Below are 23,164 nucleotides of genomic sequence, written 5' to 3' on the forward strand. Positions count from 1 at the left end.
AGAGACAAGGTTCTTGATGAGTTGGAGGTGAGATTTGACATTTGCAATTGCTCTATCTTTATTTATGAATTCAGAAATGTTCATTATTGAATTTGAGTTTGACACTTTGAGTATCTATTTATGAATTTGGAAATGTTCATTGTTCAAGATCTACAAGAGTGTAGAGGGGAGACTCTTCTCATCACAACTAGCAATTGATAGGAGAGGAAAACAACAACCAGGTAAAAAATTTAGTAACTTAGTTCAATACTACAAGAAAAAAACTACAAACTTGATTGTTACATTTTTTTCTCAATTCTAATATTTCTAAATGTTTTTTGTAGATTTATGGTGGGAGAATTATGGTGCTGGCACGCCTAATCTTTAAAAGATAGTCGTCCGTGTTTTGTCTCAGCCATGCAGTGCTTCTGGGTGTGAACGAAATTGGAGTGTATTTGAGAGCATTCACACAAAGAAGAGAAATAGATTGACACAAAAACAGCTCAATGATCTAGTCATCGTTCGGTACAACCTTCGCCTTCGAGTTAGACAGGTGGAGGGTGTTTCACATGAGGCCATTGACTTGGATGAAATTGATCCATATGGTGAGTGGACCATGAATGAACAAAATGATGGTGACGATGTCCTCTTTACCGAAGAAGAAATTGCAGAAATAGAGAGAGGAGAAGCACAAGATGCAGAAGGAGCAAGATTGGATGAAATGGAGGATGAAGATGAGGACGAAGATGAGGACGAGGGTGAGGACTTTGACTTTGAAGAAGAATCATCTCACCATTTAGAAACCACAACACCCACTGCTACTACTTCTAGCTCAAGGCCTGAAAAATTGAGCTATATTAGGAGAAATACAAAGAGGAAGACGTAGTCTTCTCTTTGGTTTGTCCATTGTTGTTTTTCACATTTGGAGTTGGACATATCATTATATGTAATTTTGTGAACATTTATAAACTTATGCTGCTATTATATATTTTACAGTTGAAACTATGAGTATGAATGATGAAATTTCAAATATTCCGTGTTTGTAGATCATATGACATGTGTAATGTTTCAATTATGGCTCTTATGTTCTCTAAATGCATTAATTTCTTTTTTTTTTTTTGTAAAACTACGGGTTTTTTTTTTGCCGAGTCTTTCACGAGTACAAGTCCGAGTCCAAATTTTTGGTTTGCCGAGTCCGTGGCAAGTCCGAGTTTTTAAACTTTGATTATTCTAATACCCTCCCTCGATGGTCAATCTATCAACTACACCAAGTTGCCCCCTAAATTTTACAAACTTGTCCAAGCTCAGAGACTTGGTAAGGATATCTGCAGTCTGATCCTCAGTTGGAACATACTGCAACTAAAATGATTGTCTTCTACAAGTTGGTGGATGAAATGACAATGAAGCTCCACATGCTTGGTTCATTCATGGAAGCTAGATTTTTGGCAATTTTGAACATCCCTTGATTGTCACAAACGAGGGGTGAAAATATTGCTTGAGACATTTGTTAATTTTAGTACTTTCAGATTAAATAAAACTCAGAAAATCAGAATTTGTTTCTAACTAGGTTAATTAGATTTATTGTTTTTCAGATTTAAGCATAGTAAGAAATGAATGTATAAAGACAAGACAAAGTTACCCTGGGAAAACCTCCTAGGAGGAAAAACCCAGCCAAAGAAGATCCTCAAATCTGATTATGGTTTTAGATTCAATTGATAATTACACACTTATCTGGAGTATAGATGTTGCAGTCACAAGGAAGATGACATAGAAGACTACACAACTAGCTTATTGACAGAGATCATGATTTGCAATCCTTCTAATTTGTCTTGCTGTGCATAACAAGGGTTAACTGCACCTTTCAACTAGTTCACAGTCCTTTGCTTGAGCCTTCAATGGAGATCACTGTCTTTAATGATAACCTGTTGTCTTAATGAAATTCGCTATGATCTAATTGGTAATCTGTTGCACATAAATGGAGTTCCCTATGATCTAATTGGTAATCTGCTGCACATAAATGGAGTTCGCTATGATCTGCTGCTTACAAAGAAGTTCGCTACCTGAAGATGTATTTCGCATTTACTTGAAACTGAATTGATGATATTGTGAGAAGTATATGCCTTATTTATAGGAGAGCAAACACTTCTAATCAAGTCGGCTTGCCTTGCATTTGAACCTTTTAATTTGTCTTTTAATTTATTTAATTTCTTTTGTGCGAAGTGGATAGGGTCGGCCCTATCATGGTGGCGTGTTGGGTTTGTAGCGTGGGGACCTTTTGGAGTAGCCGAAAGGTATAGGGCCTGGCCCTATATGTTGGAGAAGGGGCTGGCCCCCTTAGGCGGATTCCAATGTTGCCCAAGGCAATTGGAATCCGCCAGCCCTAATTACAAACAACAACATTTGCATGTCAGAAAGCATCCTTTGAAGCCAAACTGCCTCACAAGCTGCTTTAACAGTTCCTCGATATTCTGCTTTGTTCGAGGAAAGAGCTATCGTTTGTTGTTTCTTGCTAGTCCATGTGACTACACTTGTTCCCAAACTAAAGGCATACTCAAATGTAGACTTCCTATCATCAACTAAACCTACACAATCCAAGTCTGTGAAACCAATGAGTCTAGGATCTTTGCTTCTGCCATATAGAATGCCAAAGTCAGAAGTGCCCTTCACATATCTCAACACACACTTCGCTGCAACCTAGTGTTCAACTATTAGGAAATGAGAGATGTACCTCACTACATAATTGAGGTCAGATCTAGTAGCGGTGAGATAGATGAAACTACCCACTAGTTGCCTAAACGAGGATTCATCCACCACAAGTGAATCTGAATTGGCTCACAACTTTAGCCCTTTTTCCATAGGTGTGGAGACAAGTTTGCAATCCTACATCCAAAACTTATCGAGCAGACTCCTGGCATTCTTCGACTAAGAGATAACAATATTGCCATCGGTCAGCCAAACTTCAACACCTAAGCAATAATGCAAAAGTCCCAAGTCTGTCATGTCAAAGGACTGCCACAAACTCTATTTGATCTGCTCAATCAAAAGTGTTGAACTACTTGTGATTATCAAATCATCAACATAGATGATAGGCAAAAGAATATCACCACCAGTAGTTTTGACATACAGATTGGAATCGGAAGGACTCCTCTGAAAGCCTTGATCACAAAGGTACTTATCAATCTTTATGTACCAATCCCGAGGAGCCTGTTTTAGGCCATAGAGTGCTTTCGCCAATCTGCAAACCTGATGTTCTTTACCGACAACCTTGAATCTTGGAGGCCACATCATATAGACTTCTTCTTGCAATTCACCATTGAGGAATGCACTCTTGACATCCATTTGATGGAATTTCCAACCAAACTAGGTTGACATGGCAAGGACAAGCCGAATTGTACTCATTTTGGCTATAGGAGCAAAAGTCTCCTCATAGTCAATGCCTTCGTTCTATAAGAACCCCCTGCTATTAGCCAAGCCTTGTACTTATCAAGGGTTCCATCAGCCTTATACTTGACCTTATACACCCATTTGCAGCTTATGGGCTTCTTCCCCGATGGAAGATCAGAGAGAACCCAAGTGATGTTCTTCAAAAGAATACGGTGTTCAACTTCCACAGATTGTTCCCATTCAAGTATACCTTTAGCTTCTGAATATGTCTGAGGCTCATAAACACTATGAATATTCGCCATGAGAGCAAAATTAACTATATGCTACTATTTGTTCTTGTTTCTAGACGATCTACCCTCAATGAGCTCATCATCATGAAGATCACCAATAGTCTTGGCCCACCACTTAGGCCAGAGAGTAGAAGTACCAATATCTAAAACAGGTGGATCAACATAAACCAGAGTATCAATAACAAAGTCATCAAGATGCTGCTCAAGATTCTCCTGAGGAAAGTCGGGTGGTGCAACAACATATCAGGGAGACTCCACAACTTCAAAATCAGAGTCTGCTAAATCCCTCCCATCAGGTGGACCTAAGGGAAGATAAACACCCAAATCCTTAGCCTTCAAAGGTTGAACCTTAGGGCTCAAAATAGGAGAAGAGAGCTGAAAAGGCCCTCGTTCTTCATCAAAAACAACATCCCAATTGAATATGAAACAATTAGTGTCTACATCAATCAGTCAGTAAGCTTTGTGATTATCACTGTACCCGGTAAACATGAATTTCTGACTCTTCGAATCCAACTTTGTGCACTTAGCATCTAGAATCCAAACATAAGGTGTAGAGCCAAGGACTTTCAAGTGACTAATTTTGCACTTCCTACCAGACCAGGCTTCCTCTGGGGTCTTCTTCATGACCTGTGTAGGAGACCGGTTCAGAAGATAGACAGTAGTGTAGACTGCTTCTACCCAAAATTTCTTTGGAACACTTCTATGTTCCATCATAGACCAAGCTATTTCAGTGATTATGCGGTTTCTCCACTCAACAACACCGTTCTGCTAAATAGTGTAAGGTGTGGTAAGTTGACGCTTGATGCCATGATGTGCACAGAAGTTGGAGAAATTAGAAGAACAAAATTCCCCCCCATCGTCTGACCTAAGAGTTATTATTTGTTGATCGGCCACTTTTTCTACTAAGGCCTTGAACTTCTAAAACATGCTAAACACCTCTGGTTTTTGTTTAAGAAAATACACCCACATTTTGCAACTAAAATCATCAACAAATAACAAAAAATACCTAGACCCAGTAACTGAAGGAGTATTCATTGGTCCACAAATATCAACATGAACCAACTGTATACCTTGGAAGCTCGCCAAGATTCACCATTTGCAAATGGAGTCTGATGTTGCTTTCCAGTCTGACAAGCTCCGCAAACTCCATGATTTCGAGTTTGAATCTTAGGTAGGCCAACAATCAAACCCTCTCAAACTAGCTAAGAGAGATAGTGTATGTTCAAATGTCCATATCGTTGATGCCAGAGATTGTTGATGGAAGAACTTTTGGCTGCCATGGCATGCTCCTGAGAATCACCAGTGTCAACAAGTATATAAAGACCATGATCCTCAATACCCACAGCAACTATAGTGCAAGTCTCCTGATCAACAATACTACATTTGTGTGAATTAAATACCACATCAAGCCGAGGAGAGAATCTCATAATCCGACTAACAAGAGAAGGTTGAGTTCCATGCCTGGAACATAGTATACACTGAGGAAAATTAAATTCCTCCTACCAGATTGAATTTGTACACTGTCGTTGCTAACAACAAAATACTCTTTCCCTCCTCCAAAATCACTAAATCAGTGAAAGGCATGCGTTTTGTGAACCAATCCCTCCGATGAGTGAAGTGTCAAGAAGCACCTAAATCAATATACTAGGCAAAGGACTTAACATGATCTGCAAGTCTTTTAGCCATAAAGGCGTAAAAGGCAGATTCCTTCTGCTCAATGTGCTCTGCAACATTAGCTTTCGGCCGAGACCCTCCTTGCTTCTTCTATTCACAAACCAAGTGTTGCCTACAATCTTTCTTCATGTGGCCATACTTCTGGCACCAATTACATTGAATGTTCTTTTTTTGCAGTTGAGAGGATTGGCTTTTCCCTTTGTCCTTAGCAAATGATTTAGTTGAGAAGGCCTGTTCTGTGGAGGACGAACTAGCACCTCTACCAAATTGTCATTTCCAATGATCCTGCTGCAGAAGTTTGTTGCAAAGCTTTGGAAAATTCAAGTCAACATTAGTCGAGGTAATGTTGAGTGTCTCACTAAAGTGTTCATAAGACTTTGGTAGACTTTTTAGAGTGATGATTACCATGTCGTCTTCCTCCATCTTTCGACCAATCGCCTCCAATTGATCATGGATGTCCTTGATGTTCATGAGATGCTCTTGCAAAGACATCTTTTCAGACATCATTATGAGAACAACTGTTTCTTCAAAAAGAACACAAGACTCTTGTCTGATGTTTCATGGAGATCCTCCAGAGAGTCCAGATCTCTGCAACTGTCTTGTCGAACAGCACTTGAGGTAGCTAAACATCAGTAACTGAAAGTTTGATAAGCATCACGACTTCATGGTTGCATTAATCAAATTTGTCCTAGTCCTATCCAACTATTGTAGGACGCATTTCTATACCCAAAACAAGTGTTTCAAGACGATGATATTCAAATATGGTCATCATTCGCTGCTTCCAAGTGTTGTAGTTGTGGTCGTTAAACCTCTAACTGCCTTCAAACATTATGTTGGTCAAGGACCCCATCTTACACACTTTTTGAGGCATGAAAACAAGGTAAATAGAAGAGGCGAAAAACTAATGAAAATCTTATTGCACGAAATCTGAGGCACGGATCCTCCCAATGCACAAAAAACAGAGGCAGATTTTGAAGCACAAATTCCAAGACAATAATCTGACACACGGATCCCAAGGCACTGAAAACAAGTCTGAAGCCTTGGCACAAACTCGATGCACAAAACCCAAGATACATGGGTCTGAAGCCCTAGGTCAGCTCCAGGTCTCAAGCAAGAACAAACCTGTGAAAAAGTTGCATACCCTAAACAAAACCTGAGGTTTTTTTTAAAACCCTAGCAGCAATATCTGAAACGTAAAAACTCTTGGTCGGGTTTGAGAAAAAAACAGAAAAGAACGAGCTCCCAAAGCCGCAAAGAAAAAACAGCAACAAAAAAATGTTGCCAAAATCAGTCACACACAGGCCAGAACACAAGACAACTCAGAATTTTGTCACACACAGAGGGTGATGTCTTGTGTCGCGAAAAATGATAGACACAAAGACAGAAAAAAAAAATCGCAAAATCAAATAAATAGGTCTCAAGCAGAGAGTCTTCACATGAAGTCGCAAAATAAATCGCAACACAAGAACAAACCCGTCGCAAAGAAACGATGCGGAAGATATGCAGATTGTGCCTAGAAAATCGCCGCTGAAATTTCTAGAAACCCGTAGAGAAAAAATCATGATAGAATGTCTTCGAACATAAACGCTCACAATTTTAACCCTAGCAAGCCTTCAATCTCACGCGATGTAAAACACAAATGTAGACAACCCAAAAAACCTTTGAAAAATTTCATGAACAAACACCTACGTGAGGTGTTTTTTCAAGCTCAAGAAAAATGAAAGAAAACTTCAAAAAAAATTCACTAAAAAAATTTCAATATGAAAATTTTTAGGATTACAAAATTTTCTAGAAAAAAAAAATTATTCCCACTTTGATACCATGTTACAATGGTAATTGCTTGATTTTATTGAAAGAATGAAATGTACATATAGGCAATTACACTGTCAATGTTTCCTAAAGAAACAATCGATAACTGAAGACTAGATTAGAAAGAATCTAATTTACCTAAATATACATTATTGACCATTAAATAAAGAGATATGCCAAATATTATTCTAATAATATCCTAGCAACTTCTACAGTTTTCACTTAGATCAAATCCTTTGAAATACAATAAGCAGAATCAACCTCATGCCATGCCACCACTCTAAGTTGTTCCTTTCCTTTAGAGACCAACTTTTTTCACAACATTGAACCTCCCAAATCCACTCAAGCCACATACATAAAAAAAAAAAGTAAAGACCCACTTTAACACAAACATTTCATCAACTCAACAAATCTAATATGCCCACAACAAAATCACATGAACCGACAAATCTAAATCAAAGTGCTTAAAATTATAGTGTCAAAAATTGCATCCACTTTGGTGTCCATTCCCTTAGTCTATTTGTAGGCTCATTCTAGTCCTTTTACTTCTCAAGGTGCTCAAGCCTCCTTTCATTTGGTCAATTTTCATGTCACATTTGTGTTATCTAATTGTTGTAAAGTCTCTCATCATTTTTTAGCCTTAATTGTACAAACAATAGCGCAATGCATAGATGTCCACATATCATGCTAGTGCCCTACAACGGTTTTTCATTTAGTGGTTGTTCCGGAGTATTTTTCCAGTAGTGCTTAAGATTATAATGTCAAAAGTTGCATACCCTTGCAATTTCACAATATGTTTTGTGTCCACTTTGGTGTCCATTCCCTTGTCTATTTGTAGGCTCATTCCAGCCCTTTTACTTCTCAAGGTGCTCAAGCCTCCTTTCTTTTGGTCAATTTTCATGTCACCTTCGTGTTATCTAATGTTTTTATAGTCTCTCATTGTGTTTGAGCTTAAATTGTCTAGACAATAGCACATCACATAGATGTCCACGCATCACACTAGCGCCTTACAACAGTTTTTCATTTAGCAGTTGTTCCCAAATATTTTTCCAATCGTCACCTTCCCAAGTCAATGGAAACGGATCAAGGATATTCTCTCCTCTTCTAATCTTTGAATCTATCTATTCATTTCTTGGCTCTCTTGGTCTCTCACAACATTGTCAAGCTCATACACAACTCTCTCTCAAGCTCTCTTACCACATTCTTTAGCTCTCTCTTTCTCTCTTTGGCTTCCTCAAGACTTTGCAGGTAATATTGTTCCCGTTTATTATTATTGTAAGCATCTCTTGTGCCCCCAAGCACCTTTTCGATGTAAACAATAAAAGTTGGGTTCAACACCTGGATTATAAGGGACTACCTTTTCGATATTAGAGATGCTTCAACACTAGCCAAATTGTTGTAGACTATCCTAGTCCCAAATCCAAATCCAAATCGACCTACTACTTGGTGTAAAGGTGCTGCCCTTCACCACAACACTGTTGATAGCAGATTGGAAGATCACGAGACTTTGTCCCAATCTTAGCAAAATAAGGACAATATGTATTCACAACAAGAATCTAATCATGACATCATTGAGAGTTTTGTGAGTGAACATGGACTTCACATGAGTCTCAACATGACTTGGGCAATATTTTGTCACTTCAGGTTTCATCTCGAGCCAAGGAAAAACCAGAAGAAAAGGTTCCATTTATGTTTGAAAATCGTCAACAACTAACCATGGGTAGATCTGGGAAAACCTCTACAACTTTTGCTACACACATAACAATGCGGTATGGGAAATGGTGAAAAATGTAATGTCCCCTACCTGATTAACATAATTAATCTATTTCGATATACTAAAATTGACTGAGAGACTAATCATGAAGCCTGTCATTGATATTCTTCAATTTATTAGTTATTAACAAGTGCTTATTTATTTTCCTCATTAGATGATTAATTTCATTATTCGTAGTTCTTAATATAGATATCAAACCCTACTACTACTTCAGTTTTAAGGGAGAAGGGTCTATGTATGTTACCAAAGCGCTCAGAGACCAACTACAATAGATTCCCTCAAAGTTTACAAATCCAAGCCCTTACCTATCTTGGATCTATACCCTCAAGGCTTCTGGGTCGCTGATCCCCACCCTATCTTGGGACTTAACCTATTGCTTGGATTTAGACTGCCCCTCTTTGGAACATCTCATCCCCATCTTCTTAAGTACTGATAGTAATAACATGATTTAGACTATAAGTATACTAACTTCTCGTGTATTATGAATATATATGAAATTAAGTATCACTGTCATACATATTGCAATTTATATTAATATTACTTCTAAATTCCGCATAACAAAATTATCAGGCTTCATATATTAAGCATACATATTAAGCACATGCCCATGCATACCACCAAGAACATAGATGTTACTGCCTGTAACTCAGTAACAGTTCTGATCTGATCTGATCAATGGTGATGTCACTAGATGCTTTTGATTCCTTCCCTTCATATCTCTCAATGTGAGAAAGAGGTCACACCTCTTCATCATGTATGCCCTTTGACAAGAGACACACCCTTTCACCATTAGCACCCTTTGAAAGAGTGCAACTCTTCATTATTTCTGCCCTTTGAAAGGGACACAACCTTCCACAATCAGATCTGCACTTCTCATTTCCAAATTCACCCCTCCTCAAATGAGGTTCTCTTCAACCTTTTATATCTCACGTTTGAGGGAGTCACAACTTATCATTTCATGCCTTTTGACCATTCATTAACTTTAATCAAATTTCAATTATATTTAATTAAATTCTGTTATATTTTAAATTAACTTTTATATTTATTCTTTTTTATTTTATTATTATTATTATTTATTATTAAATTAAATTTCAAAGTAGGGACCAGTGAAACAAGCATCTGGAAAAAATCGCGATTATACGCGATTAATCGGGAGTGGGGGACATGCCCGATTTTTTCCCCCAAAAAATCGGAAAAAATCGGTCAACTGCAGTCAACGATTTTTTCGTTGAAAATCACCAAAAAATCGTGATTAAAACCTGATTTTGAAGGCAAAAAAGGGCAAAAAAACGCGACGGAAAACGCAACCCTAAACCGCGTGAAAAAACGAAGATATTTTTGCCCGCGTTTTCTTTAAAGTCTGTGGAGAGCACACATCGATCCATACAAGTCGACGGGGGTAGCAAGTCGAAGATATTTAGGTGCCTTTGGTCTTCTACGAAATCTGCAAGTCGAGAGCAAGAGCAAGTCTTTGAGAAATTTCACGGGAGCAACATCAGGTTTTTACGTTTTTTTTTTTATCAAAGTTTTTGTTTATTTCCATTTGCTATTTTCAATATGTTTATTATAGTCTCTGCCCACTATTATGGTCATACTTTATTGTAGATATTTAGGTTCGTTTACTTTACTTTATAGCTTAGTCGCTCCTAATAGATATTTCCATTTGTTTACTATAGGAGTATATTTAGCTTCGTTTAGTTTACTGTAAATTTTATTTACAGTTTAGTTTAGTATATGATATTTTATTTGCAGTTTAGTTTAAACTTTACGTCAAATTGGAATTGTATCTTCAATATTTTAAAATATCTCTCTTCAAAATTTTGCTCATAGCTTAACTATGCCACCAAATGGCCTGCACTTCCTTGTCAAGTTGTCAACTATCAAATATGAAATAAATACACACACTTATCCAAAATGTTTTAGCAACAGCCTTAAACAAGTCACATGAAAAAGTTTGCTCCAATACCAACTGATCGGTAATCAACTTAAATATTCTTGTGTAAACTCACCAACACTGATTTTTACTTTTTTTACTTATGTGCTGATCAAATGCAATATACTAATGTACTACTGAAGTCAACACTCATAAGGCCAAAATTGATATTTTTTACATATGGGAAAAGACCAGCAAAGTGGGTTTATGATTCCATTATCATCTTGGAAGTTTTACAAGCCAATTGCTTAAGGACCCTTCAAATGCATTGTGGATCTTCTGTAGAACTTCCACAGCTTACCAGCTTGCATTCTGAGGAAGACTTGCTTAATCCTCATGCTTGACTGCTGCAACAGTCATCTTCTACGTCACCAATGCAGGAATTGATGATTCAACAAATTGAATTACTTGTACATGACCTAAATGGGTATATTCATGCTTCCAAGAAACATAAGCAGTTGAAACTTTCTTTCTTTTATGTAGTCTAAAAGCCTTCACAATTGTCTTTTTGGTCAAGTCATAACATTTGATTGTAGTCATAAAAACTCATATCTTTAAAAGTATCAATTGAAATTGTTGAAAGACTGAACTAAAATGTTTTTGCAGAACTCATTCTTGATCACAATGCCACGTCAAAAAGACTTTGCGTGGACACATTGCACAGCAGTTCTTGGTAGCACGAAGGTCAAGTGCAATTGGTGTCTAGAAGAGATCAGTGGTGGAATTTATCGTTTCAAATGGCATTTGTCCAAAGAACGAGGAAATAACACCGTGATATGCAAGGCATGCCCTGCAGATGTCTCGTATCAAGCAAAGCAATCTCTTGACGGGATTGCTGAGAGTAAGGCCAAAAAGGCAAGAATTGGGGTTGAACTAGGTTCTAGTTCTGCAGATCCTAGGACGAACCATTTGGGTGAGGAGGATGGTGAAGATGGGAGTTTCAGGGAATCTGGGTCGACACATAATTCTATAGCATGTGGACCAAACACAAGTGGAGGAAACACTAATGCTTTCTTCCAACCTCGTACCACACCAGGATCACAAACCACTTTGGAGAGTACAGGATGGAGGAAAACTGTCACTGAACAAGCAAAGAAGGCAATTGTTAATTATTGGTACTCCTCTCACACGGCATTCCATGCTTCCAAAAATCCATATTGGCAACCCATGATAGATGCTATTGCAGCTGTAGGTCCTAGGTTTCAAACCCCATCTTGTGAATCATTGAGGGTTTGTATGCTGAAAGATGCAATAGAGGATGTTCAAGATGTTGTTAAACAATATCGATTGCAGTGGGCTAGAACTGGTTGCAGCATCATGTCAGATGGTTGGACAGATAGAAGGAACCAAACTCTCATTAACTTCCTTGTCTCTTGTGAGATTGGCACTGTTTTTTTGAAATCTGTGGATGCATCTAATATGATGAAATCCACAAATGCATTGTTTGAGATGTATGACGTGGTAGTTATGGATGTAGGGCCACAAAATGTGGTTCAATTTATCACAGACAATGCTGTTGCTTGTGTTGCTGCAGGGAGACTTCTGACAAATAAATATCCTTCCATGTTTTTTACACCATGTGCAGCACATTGCCTTGATCTAACCCTAGAGGACATTGGAAAAATTGAATGGGTTAAGGCGGCATTTCAGAAAGCTCACAAGGTTACCAAATTTATTTATAATCACACAAGGGTTTTGGCTATAATGCGCTCTTTCACAGGAGGCAAGGAGCTAGTTCGACCAGGAGTGACAAGATTTGCAACATATTTCCTTGCATTACAAACATTATGTGAACAAAAAGGTAATTTGAGGCGAATGTTTGTTTCAGCTGAGTGGATGGAGTCTGGTTTCACAACTCAAGCAAATGGCATAGCAGTGGCAGAGTATATGTATTCTACCACATTTTGGGAATCTATTGAACAAATTGTAGAATTTTCAGAGCCTTTAGTAAAAGTCTTGAGACTAGTGGATGGAGATAAACCCCCCATGGGATATGTGTATGAGGCCATGGATAGGGCCAAGGAGGTGATAAAGAGTAAGCTGGAAAATAACAGGGATAAGTATATGCCGTTGTGGGACATAATTGATAGGAGATGGGATGGACAAATGCACACTCCTCTCCATGCTGCAGGATATTTTCTCAATCCTCTGTTATTCTATAAGACTGACTTCCTAGAAATTGATGCTGAGATCAAATGAGGCTTCTTCAAGTGCATGGAAAAAATGTTTCTTGACTTGGAAAAATTTGATGCGGCTACGATAGAGCTGGAAATGTACAAGCATGCTAAGGGCTTTCTCTCTTCTAGGGCTGCTATACAAAGTAGAAAGACAATTCAACCAGGTAGACTCTATAAACTTTTGACAATCTCTTTATTTTGCCAACCACTAAGTTTGTTAAGATTATAAGATATTCTTAGTCTTACAATATCATCTCCATATAATGTGTTTTTCAGCTGCATGGTGGGCTTCTTTTGGAGATGAAATACCAAATTTAAGGTGGATGGCGATGCGTATTTTGAGCCAACCATGTAGCTCATCAGCTTGTGAGCGTAATTGGAGTGTGTCTGAACACATACATTCTAAGAAACGCAACCGCCTATCACAACAACGGCTGAATGACTTGGTATTTGTTCATCACAACGTCCGCTTGAAGATAACGAAAGCTCAAGGTGAGAATATTAATATATAGTTGCAGTTTTTTGAATTGTATTCACTATTCATTGTTTTTTCATTTGTAAGGGAAACACTAATTTCTACATGGGCAAAATCAGGAACTATTGAGGAATGCTTGCCAATTGACCTCGATGAGATATATCCAGAGTGCGAGTTGATTGCTGCTGATGATGCTGATGATGATGATGATGATGTTGATGATGATTATGTTGTTGCTGATCGTCCACTTGTGTCTGAAGATTTTGATATCATGAGGCAAGCCAACTTTCGTCCTAAATGGGTTGAAGGAATTAGGACAGGCTCTTGCCCAGGAGCTTCATCATCAAGGCCTCCTGCCCTCTAGCATGTCATTGCCTACATTTGAGATTTTGGAATTTTGTACTTAGTTTACAGGTTGACTTTGTTCAAAGTCACAAACTATATTGTAATTGACATTTTCACATCTATCACCATCTAGATATTATTTATGGTGTAGTATATTTTGTGGAACGTAATCAGTGATATGAATATAAACAACCAAAATCTATTTCCTACAATTCATGTTTTCAAGTGTCTATTTTATTTGCCTACAATATCTCTATGCTATGGAAATACCCTAAAATATATTTAAAAAGTAGTTTTTGATTGTTTTTCTGCAATTTTTTTATGTTTTTTTGTATATCCGATTTTTTCCCGATTTTTTGAAAAAATCTTATACTTTTGTTTTGCTGATTAATTCCCCAAACAATTATTGTTTCTATGGTAGGGACATTTCAAAAAAGAAAAAAAAAATCTCCAACAATGGCAAACCAAATTAGATTGTTTATGTGATCTTGTAATTTAGGATCCTCAAGGCCTATATTGTGCACCCCTATTTAAGGGTTTGATGCGTTGTGTTTTTTTGGCCCTCTATTTTGGAGAAGCCCAAATCATGTGAATTTTATTCATGTTGTTATATGGAGCCTAATCAAACTCGGAGGTTAAATTTTCCCTGCTTCTATCAGCGCGGTTTCCCCCCATATTTTTTATGGGGGTTTGGGAGCAGCGCCCCGCAAGGCCAAAAAAAGACACTTATTATTTTATAAAGGCGTCGAGTGTTATTTTTCTATTGGTTGACATGTTGTAACCCTAATTTTGTAACCGACATAAGTCTTGATAAAAAGGCTAAGGGTTAGGGTTTTCTGTAGAGAATTTTGTAGCATTTTGCAGCGGTATTGAGTTGCAAGGGATTGTTGATTATAATCGGTTCGATTTACTGGATAATAATATTGGACTCTCTATTTGGTGGACGTAGCCCGAGTTTGGATGAACCACGTTAAAATTGTCTCCTCTGTTATTATTTTTGTATTTTTCATTCCTCTATTTAATCTTTATATGCATATAATTGATATTTTTTGCATGCAATTCCTAACAATTCATACTTTTATGGGTATGGACCCCCTAGGCCAAATTCACTTATTAAAAAAAAGCTTTATTTAATAATAATATTGAGTTGCCCCTTGAATTAGGCATTACCAAGCCCAACTTAGAATAATATTATAAACTATTTCCCTTGCCTTATCCTTTAGCCTATAGCAAATGGGGATATGCTAGATTTCTTCTCCATGGCTCTAGTTCCAAAAAGGGTGCATGACAAGTACGAATATTATGATTAAAATCAAAAAAATAAGCTTATAAAACATAAATCAAGAATTTATCTCATAAACCCCATGAGGGGAAAACCAGCTTTTAGAAGTGGCAAATGCCCTAAAACCCTGTAAAATTAATTTGGCAAGAATAATACAAGTGGGTGCAACAATTTGTAATGTCCCTTCTTGGGATATCCTTGATTTTTGCCTTTACAACAATAATAATTACTCAAAATGATAATAGCTTTATCGAAATTTAAAAATTTATAATAATATACAAATCAATAAATCATATAACAATTCTCAAAATCAATCATATCATGAATTATTTGGAAATACTTACAAATCTGCTGAATTAGAGGTTTTCGTCACTAATGCAACAATGGCAATATCAAGGGTTTTTGTCCTTAACTTGCAAAAGAGCATGAAAGGGTTTTCGTCCTTCCAACTCTTGGTCCACCTTGGAGGGTTTTCATCCTCCTTGACCAAGATTTGGATTTTCGTCCAAACTTGCTAAGAGCAATAAGGGTTCTCATGCTTATCCTCACGTGAACTTGGAAGGAATTTCATCCTTCCTATTTGCAATACACTTCCTCAAATTCAAAACTGATTGCTTCATGTATTTGCTGATTTATTGTTGATTGCTTTTGCTGATTGATATTTATTGATGGATTGACAAGTCAATATTTGAGTAGTGCTTGAATTATTTTATGAATGATTGATAGTTGAATTAATTTTCTGATTCGATGCCTTTATCAAATGAATTTCTCTCGCCTATATATCATCAACTTTGAGGGAGTCACACCTCTTCATCAAAACCATTGCCTTTGCAAGAGTTACACTCCTTCATAGTTAAGTGCTGCCTTGATATGAATGTTTTAATTTTGATTACATGCTATTTGAGGATCGCTGCCAAGTAATATTCTTTAATTAATCTCCATCGAACCCTTTGTAGAATCACTACCATATTTATTTCCTCCACCAAGGTTGAAGGCAGCGATCTTGAGTTTCCTAATGCTGCAATCTCCTTACATGGCAGGGGCATGACACAATTTTTGCCCTTCGCTCTCGTCAATTTCCTACAACTCATTAACAGCTAAACTTGCTTCTAATTCTCTTCATTACAATACTGAATTCAATCATTCACATACCAAAACACATCCCAAGGACCTCTACTTATACTTGTTGGTGATGATTGAACCCCCCTTCCAAAACCAAGGAGAAACCCCTGGTAGCTAGAAGTGCAACGAATGTCATTTCAATTCAAATTCTGAATTTACACAGGCATGGTACACTTTATGCACAAGAAATCGATTCTGCAAACATAGATCTGAACCTACATGGATTTGAACTCTGCAGATGTAGAACTAAACCAAAACTACATAAGTGATCCTGTACATTATGCAACTCTAATTATTTTATCACTAGTTCTGATTTCTGAATACATCTTACTATTTAAATTTTAGTTAATGGGCCTTATGGATCATCAATGTTCTTATGGAAGGGGATCCCTGATGTTAAATTTGAGGAATACAAAAAGGTTAAGGGGGCACTAGATTTTGGCTTTTAGTTCCAAATAGAAGGTCACTGTGCCCTACAAGGCTACACAAATTCAAATTGGGCAAAAGACCCTCATGACAAAAGATCTATTTCTTGCTATGTCTTCATGTTCGGAGATTTGCCAATCTTGCGGTCTTCCACGAGGCAAACAAGTATTTCAGAATCTAAAGCAGCTGAAAAGTACATTTGACTAGGGGGTGTGAACTATGAGGTGCACAACATGTGGCATAAGTCCACACAAAAGAATATTAACATATTCTAACAATTTACAATTATCATATCTCCAAATATGAAATGAACATTCTGCACTTCTTCAAATGATTATGTTTGTTGTTAATCGCTATATTTGGTGTTTTGCAATATAAGAAGTTTATCGCACAAACATTATAAGGTGAAGCATATCACACTTTTCAACAATAAGCCAAATGTTGAAAATAAATAAGGATACGAGGAAACACACAGATAACAAATATTGAAGTATATATATATACCAAATAGTTCAATATACTCAACAGAATGCATGTAATGTAGGGTTACATCATACAATAAACCTTTAGGAAGTATCCAATTCCACTCCAAAATATCTTTTAAGTATGAGAGTCAAACTCAATGTGATATTCCACAAGATTCTAATAAAAGAATGAGTCTCCTAACTTAATCTAATAACATTGAAGTGAGGGCCAACACTTAATCCACAAGTTTCCCATTTGTGTTAGCAGTAGCGATTTACATTGCCCACCACTTAGTTTAGACAGCGGTTAGGTGATGTTATGCAATTAGAGGCAGTCTTTCAATTACAGTTATATCCATAGTAGCAAAAATCGTTTAGGAAAAAAATCGGCAAACCAAAAGTTTAAGATTGTTTGAAAAAATCGGCAAAAAATCGGATTTAAAAAAAATATTAAAAATTGTAGAAAAAGAGACAAAAACTATTTTTTTAAATAATTTCAGGGCAATAAAGGGCAAATAAAATAGAGTTTAACTTGTGAATTGTAGAAAATAATTTTTTGTTGTTTATATTCATATTACTGATTACATAGGCAAATAATCAGTTAACTTTTTAAGAGGGTAGTCACCAAATACACCAAATAGTTGTCTAAGTATTAACTAAGTCTATGAAGTAACTGAGATCAAAACATAAACAGACAAATAGTAAAAGTAAAAGTCATTTTGAAGTGATCCAAGAATTTCATTGTGATAGGCAAGGAGTTTTGTAGGGTTAATTCAATATTTTAGAAAGCTTATCAAATCATATTTCACAATTACAATGCTTTTTTATCATAGTAACAAAAATCATTTGGGGAAAAAATCGGCAAACCAAAAGTATAAGATTTTTTGAAAAAATGGGTAAGAAATTGGATTTTAATAAATTTGTAGAAAAATAGACACAAACTACTTTTTTTTAAAAACTTAAGCATATTTCCATAGCATAGAGATATAGAGAGTAAATAAAATAGAGTTTAACCCATGAGTTGTAGAAAATAGATTTTGTTGTTTATATTCATGTTGCTGATTACATAGGCAAATATTCATTTAACTTTTTAAAAGGGCAGTCACCAAATACACCAAATAGTCGTCTAAGTCTGAGATCAAAGATTAGCTAAGTCTATGAAGTAGCTAGGAATTTAGTAAAAGTGGAAACCATTTTGAAGTGATCCAAGATTTTCATTGTGATTGAGGCAAGGAGATTTCTAGGGGTATTAGCTAAGTCTATGAAGTAGTTGAGATCAAAATTTATCAGACGGATCCAGCTATTGCTAGGAATTTAGTAAAAGTGGAAGCCATTTTGAAGTGATCCAAGACTTTCATTGTGATTGAGACAAGGGGTTTAACCCATGAATTGTAGAAAATAGATTTTTGTTGTTTATATTCATATTGCTGATTACATAGGCAAATAATCTTTTAACTTTTTAAAAGGGCAGTCACCAAATACACCAAATAGTTGTCTAAGTCTGAAATCAAAGATTAGCTAAGTCTATGAAGTAGCTGAGATCAAAATTTATCAGACAGAGATCCAACAATAATTAGGAGTTTAGTAAAAGTGGAAGCCATTTTGAAGTGATCCAAGACTTTCATTGTGATTGAGGTAAGGAGTTTTCTAGGGGTAGTTCAATATTTGAGAAAGCATATCAAATCACATTCCATAGTTGCAATGCTTTATATTCCCTAATGGCAATTGGTAAATCTTTTATATGTGGTAGAATTCAACAAAAGGCATTTGTTTAGCTGAAGTAAAAGATTAGCAAGCCACTGGTTTTGGCAATACCTAGCTTGCAACTACTATTTTAGGTAGAGACAAATTTTATTGATAGTGTGTTGGAGGTTCTTTTATTACAACTATGTAAGCTTGTTTGTTGTCATTCAGATTTATTTCGTGGAGCACTTTAGATATATTGCTCACATAATGAATTGTATGTCTTTGTTTGAGCAGAAATTAACTATATCAATTATAAATTAAAAATCATATATCTATATCTACATATATGAAATATGTCTTTAAACGTTTAGTGTTGTGGTAGAAAAACTCCATTGGTGAGGTAGCCACCAAGGTTCAAACCCCTACTGGGCCATTGAGCTCGTGGGCTTTCTACCTTTGTTGGGTTGTTGAGCTCGTGGGTTTGAACAAGTGTGGGGAATGATGAACCCCCCGAAAATGGACAAAATAACAAACTTTTTCAATGTTGATTCCACATTGACTCTGATTTTGTCTTAGACCAGCCCTATTTCTAAGCAGTTCAGTAATTTTAGGGATTTGCAAGTTTTTACAATGATTTTTTTCACTTTTTTGCCATTTTGGGGATTTTTAATATTATTTTAACGTCATTTCAATGCAAAAAAATCTTTGAAAATTGGGTCAACACTTGGTCAACAATATTTTCATGAATTGGGATTTTTTCGGGGAATAAATCGGCTAGCTCCAAGATTCAAGATTAATTGGGTATAATCGCGATTTTTTGCAGACTATTGCTTCATCGGTCAACTTATATCAACTGCATATCTCCTATAAATGCTTTTGCAGTATCAAATAAAATATCAAGCATGCTATCTTCTCATTTTGGTATCAGCAAAGTTGAAGGATCCTATGGAGGCCAATCTGAGCATAACAAGAACTTGGTGATGGCAGTGACACACTGCAAGTGCAAGTGGGGATTGATACAGATAAATGGGTGTCCATTAGAGCTGGTGGAGCAAAGATCCTATGCTATAAGGACTTCAATCCCATTCCGCTACTGGGCTGCGAACTCTTCAATGGGGTCAACATGTCGTCAGAGTGAAGGGTGTTGTATTATTTAATGTTATGCATGCAGAACAGGAAAAGGTATTGACAATAATATTGCATTATTTATGCTCTTGGTGACCTTGTTTGATAGGATTGGATGAAGAAATTCTGATCAAATTGATTACCGGTCCTATTCTTGTGGAGTTGAAAAGAGGGCAATGAATAAGTAGTGTGAGACCTCCTATAGGTGCTAGATCACTGCCTTGCAATTGCCGTGTAGGGAAAATTGATGTGCTTGTGTGTGGGAGTATCTCAGTTGCACCTAGGAATGTTGTTGATAACGTGATCATGAAAATCGAGCATGTGTATTTAATTTTGCAAAAGTCACAGTAATTCACATTAAAATCACAATCATATATAATTTGATGTACTACCAAATTTACAAATGCATATCGATTTGTTGTTAGAACTGGTAGAAATTTGAACATCACAAATGACAGATTATCATATATCAGCCAATAGATAGCCATCTCTATGTTCAAGGTTCGAATCCCTTGCGATGCCTTTTTCATGAAGTGATTGGTTGACTCTGCCAGCCACATGTGGATGCTGCGTGTCAACCTATTGAAGGTAATTCCTTTGTTGGGGTTTGGGATTTCTTTGAAAGAATTTTATTTCAACATGGTGGATGGTAGGATTGGTAGCAAGTCAAATTTGTTAATACTCCTCAATCAATGAATTTTAGGTTCTAATCTTGCAAAAAGGGTGTTCTGGTCATTTTATATCTTCTGAACATATTATTATCCGAGGTTTAGAGACCTTTCTTGAAGGAGAAAAAATCACTGTTCTTGTTACTCATGGAGAAGATAAGGTATAAGACTAGTTTTTATGTTAATTGGGCTTTCAAAGTTGTAATATTTTCTTTGGTGCTACTTTTGGAGGTCTAACAAATGTCAAATTGGAGGCTAGAGGCGTAGGAGGTTGGAGGAATTTCCATCATCTCAAATCAGCTTCTCACTTAGAGATGGTGCTTTGTATGAGAAGCATATGTTTTTGCTTTCTTTTTTATGCTGACAAAATTAGAAAATGCATATATTGTTTAGTTTGTTTTTTAAGACAGGTAAGGGATTTGGTGAACTCGATATGGATTGTTGCCCAAATAGTTTGAGAGTTGTAATCTGGGGAATTATAACCTTCCAAGGGTCATGAGACAACTTAATGGAGCAATGGATTATTGTCCAATGATTCGGAGGATCTGTGATTCAGGAGTTCAGGGAGGTGGACATCTGAGAGCTTGGGAATGAACTCAAAAGCTACACCCTTCGAGGGTTACCAGGCAGCTTGATGGAGTTCCACATAATTCAAGATTTGTTTCTTCAAAGAAAAATCTTCTCAAGAATGTGTATTTGTTTTGTGTAATCAGCATGTTTTGTTATATATTTTATTTGTGTTACGTAAACCTTAAAGGGGGGTCCCCTGCCAAGATGAAACTGGGATTGTGGCAGGTGTACATTTGCAAGAACAATGTAATAAGAGGGGGAATGTTAGCACAGCATATTAGATTGTCCACTGCTTAGTTTACAGTTAGGTGATGCCTGTTATGCAGTTACAGGCAGTTTTTCAGTTACAGTTATGTCAACTGTATACCTCCTCCTATAACTGCTTTTGCAGTATCAAATAACATATCAAACAATAACTTACCATGCAATTCACCCCCAATATAGATAATCTAAGGTATTGTACATGTTGGTTAAATAATATTATCATAAGCAAGGATACAGATGAAAACTACATGGGAAAAAGTGTTGTGAACCTATTGCAATAATTATGGTCAAAGACATAAAGCGTGCACTTTATAAATAAACATCCAAGAACACTTTCATGTCATATACGAAAGCTGATACGAACCATTCCACGTATGAACAACTGACAAAGTAATTTTCAAAAATCACATGATCTTGCATTCAAATTATACAAAAGCAACATTGTTTGAAATAGCATGTTTTGATTGACCTTTAAGTACTCAATGGATGATTATTTAAAAAATTGTATTCTTGCTTCAACATAATGCCTTTGGTTAATCCAGAGGGACAATTTCAATATTCAATTGTATTCAACCTGCTGACCTGTATATCTAGTAGAGCCTGGAGAGAGGACCTATCCCAAGAGCATTGAGTTGGAGATAGACATATCCCACTCTTTTGTAAATTGCATGTAATTATTCAAGTTCAATGACCCATGCAGTTTACAGGGAAAAAGAGCACACAATGGAAAAAAATGATATAACACAAAACGTCCTGGGAACAGAGCATCATGAAAATACAAGCTTGAGGATGATAACCATTGCTATTAGCTGATTCAAATTGAATCAAGTATTACACATGGTAAAAACAAGACCTCAATACATCAAATTCGTGCTTACCAAATAAAACGAAATTTTCTGGTTCACTCTTTATGAGGCCAAGTGAATTTGGTAGGTGATTCATCTCTGGACTGAGAAATTTAGCCACTTCTAGATTATCGACTTCAACAAACTGAACATCATTATCTTCCCTAGCTGCTTTAACAAATTCTTCATAAGCGATCCCCTGCAAATGAATATATTTAAGATCAGTATAGAGAACTGAAAACAACTAACCTAATATATTGATTTGGTTATCTCAAAAAACCCAATTAACAGTGATCATCCACTAAATGCATAGAATTTGACACAAAGCATGTTAGGATTTAGGACAAAAATGTGCAAGTTTAATAAATGTATGGGTTTTGCTTCTAGAAAAGTAACTGAAATGCCTTTTTTCCTCAAACTTATGAAATATATTAATTGATTGCTTCATCTAGGTAAGTATCAGGAGCTGTATGTGCACTATTGCATAGCATTCATTTGTTTGCAGAAAACCCCATTAATTATGGCTGATGTTATATTCAGGATCATAGAAATCATCTTATTGAAGACATTTTCAGCTGATTCGAATTTAATTTCATAATGTCCACACAAAATGGCACTACATCATGGAGTGTCTGGCTTATATGAATATTTGGGCCAACTAAATGGAGATTTCAAATGTGGGATACTTGAGTGCCCTGATTGAAGTAAGGATAACAAAAATTGCTGACTCCTTGATCAAGATTCACAGCAGAAGATTCAAGATCCAAAAGTAAAGGGAGATCAAATAGACGTGGTGTTGGCAGTCAGCTTGTTTTGGACTTTTGTGCTTACCAATGCTGTTGACTACCCATGGATCCCATGGGCTGTTTGAA

The 23,164-nt window shown here is 36.5% G+C and overlaps 1 protein-coding gene across 1 annotated transcript in view; it reads right to left on the reverse strand.

Moving 5' to 3' along the window:
• Positions 1-23,164, reverse strand: part of LOC131035122 (protein disulfide isomerase-like 1-5) — a 68,903-nt gene that overhangs the window by 41,026 nt on the left and 4,713 nt on the right. The window contains exon 3 of the mRNA XM_057966764.2: positions 22,326-22,491. Coding sequence (XP_057822747.2) covers positions 22,326-22,491 — 166 coding nt within the window. The remainder of the gene's footprint in view (positions 1-22,325; positions 22,492-23,164) is intronic.

This window comes from Cryptomeria japonica, chromosome 6, assembly GCF_030272615.1.
Source record: "Cryptomeria japonica chromosome 6, Sugi_1.0, whole genome shotgun sequence".
In the NCBI taxonomy this organism is placed as follows: Eukaryota; Viridiplantae; Streptophyta; class Pinopsida; order Cupressales; family Cupressaceae; genus Cryptomeria; species Cryptomeria japonica.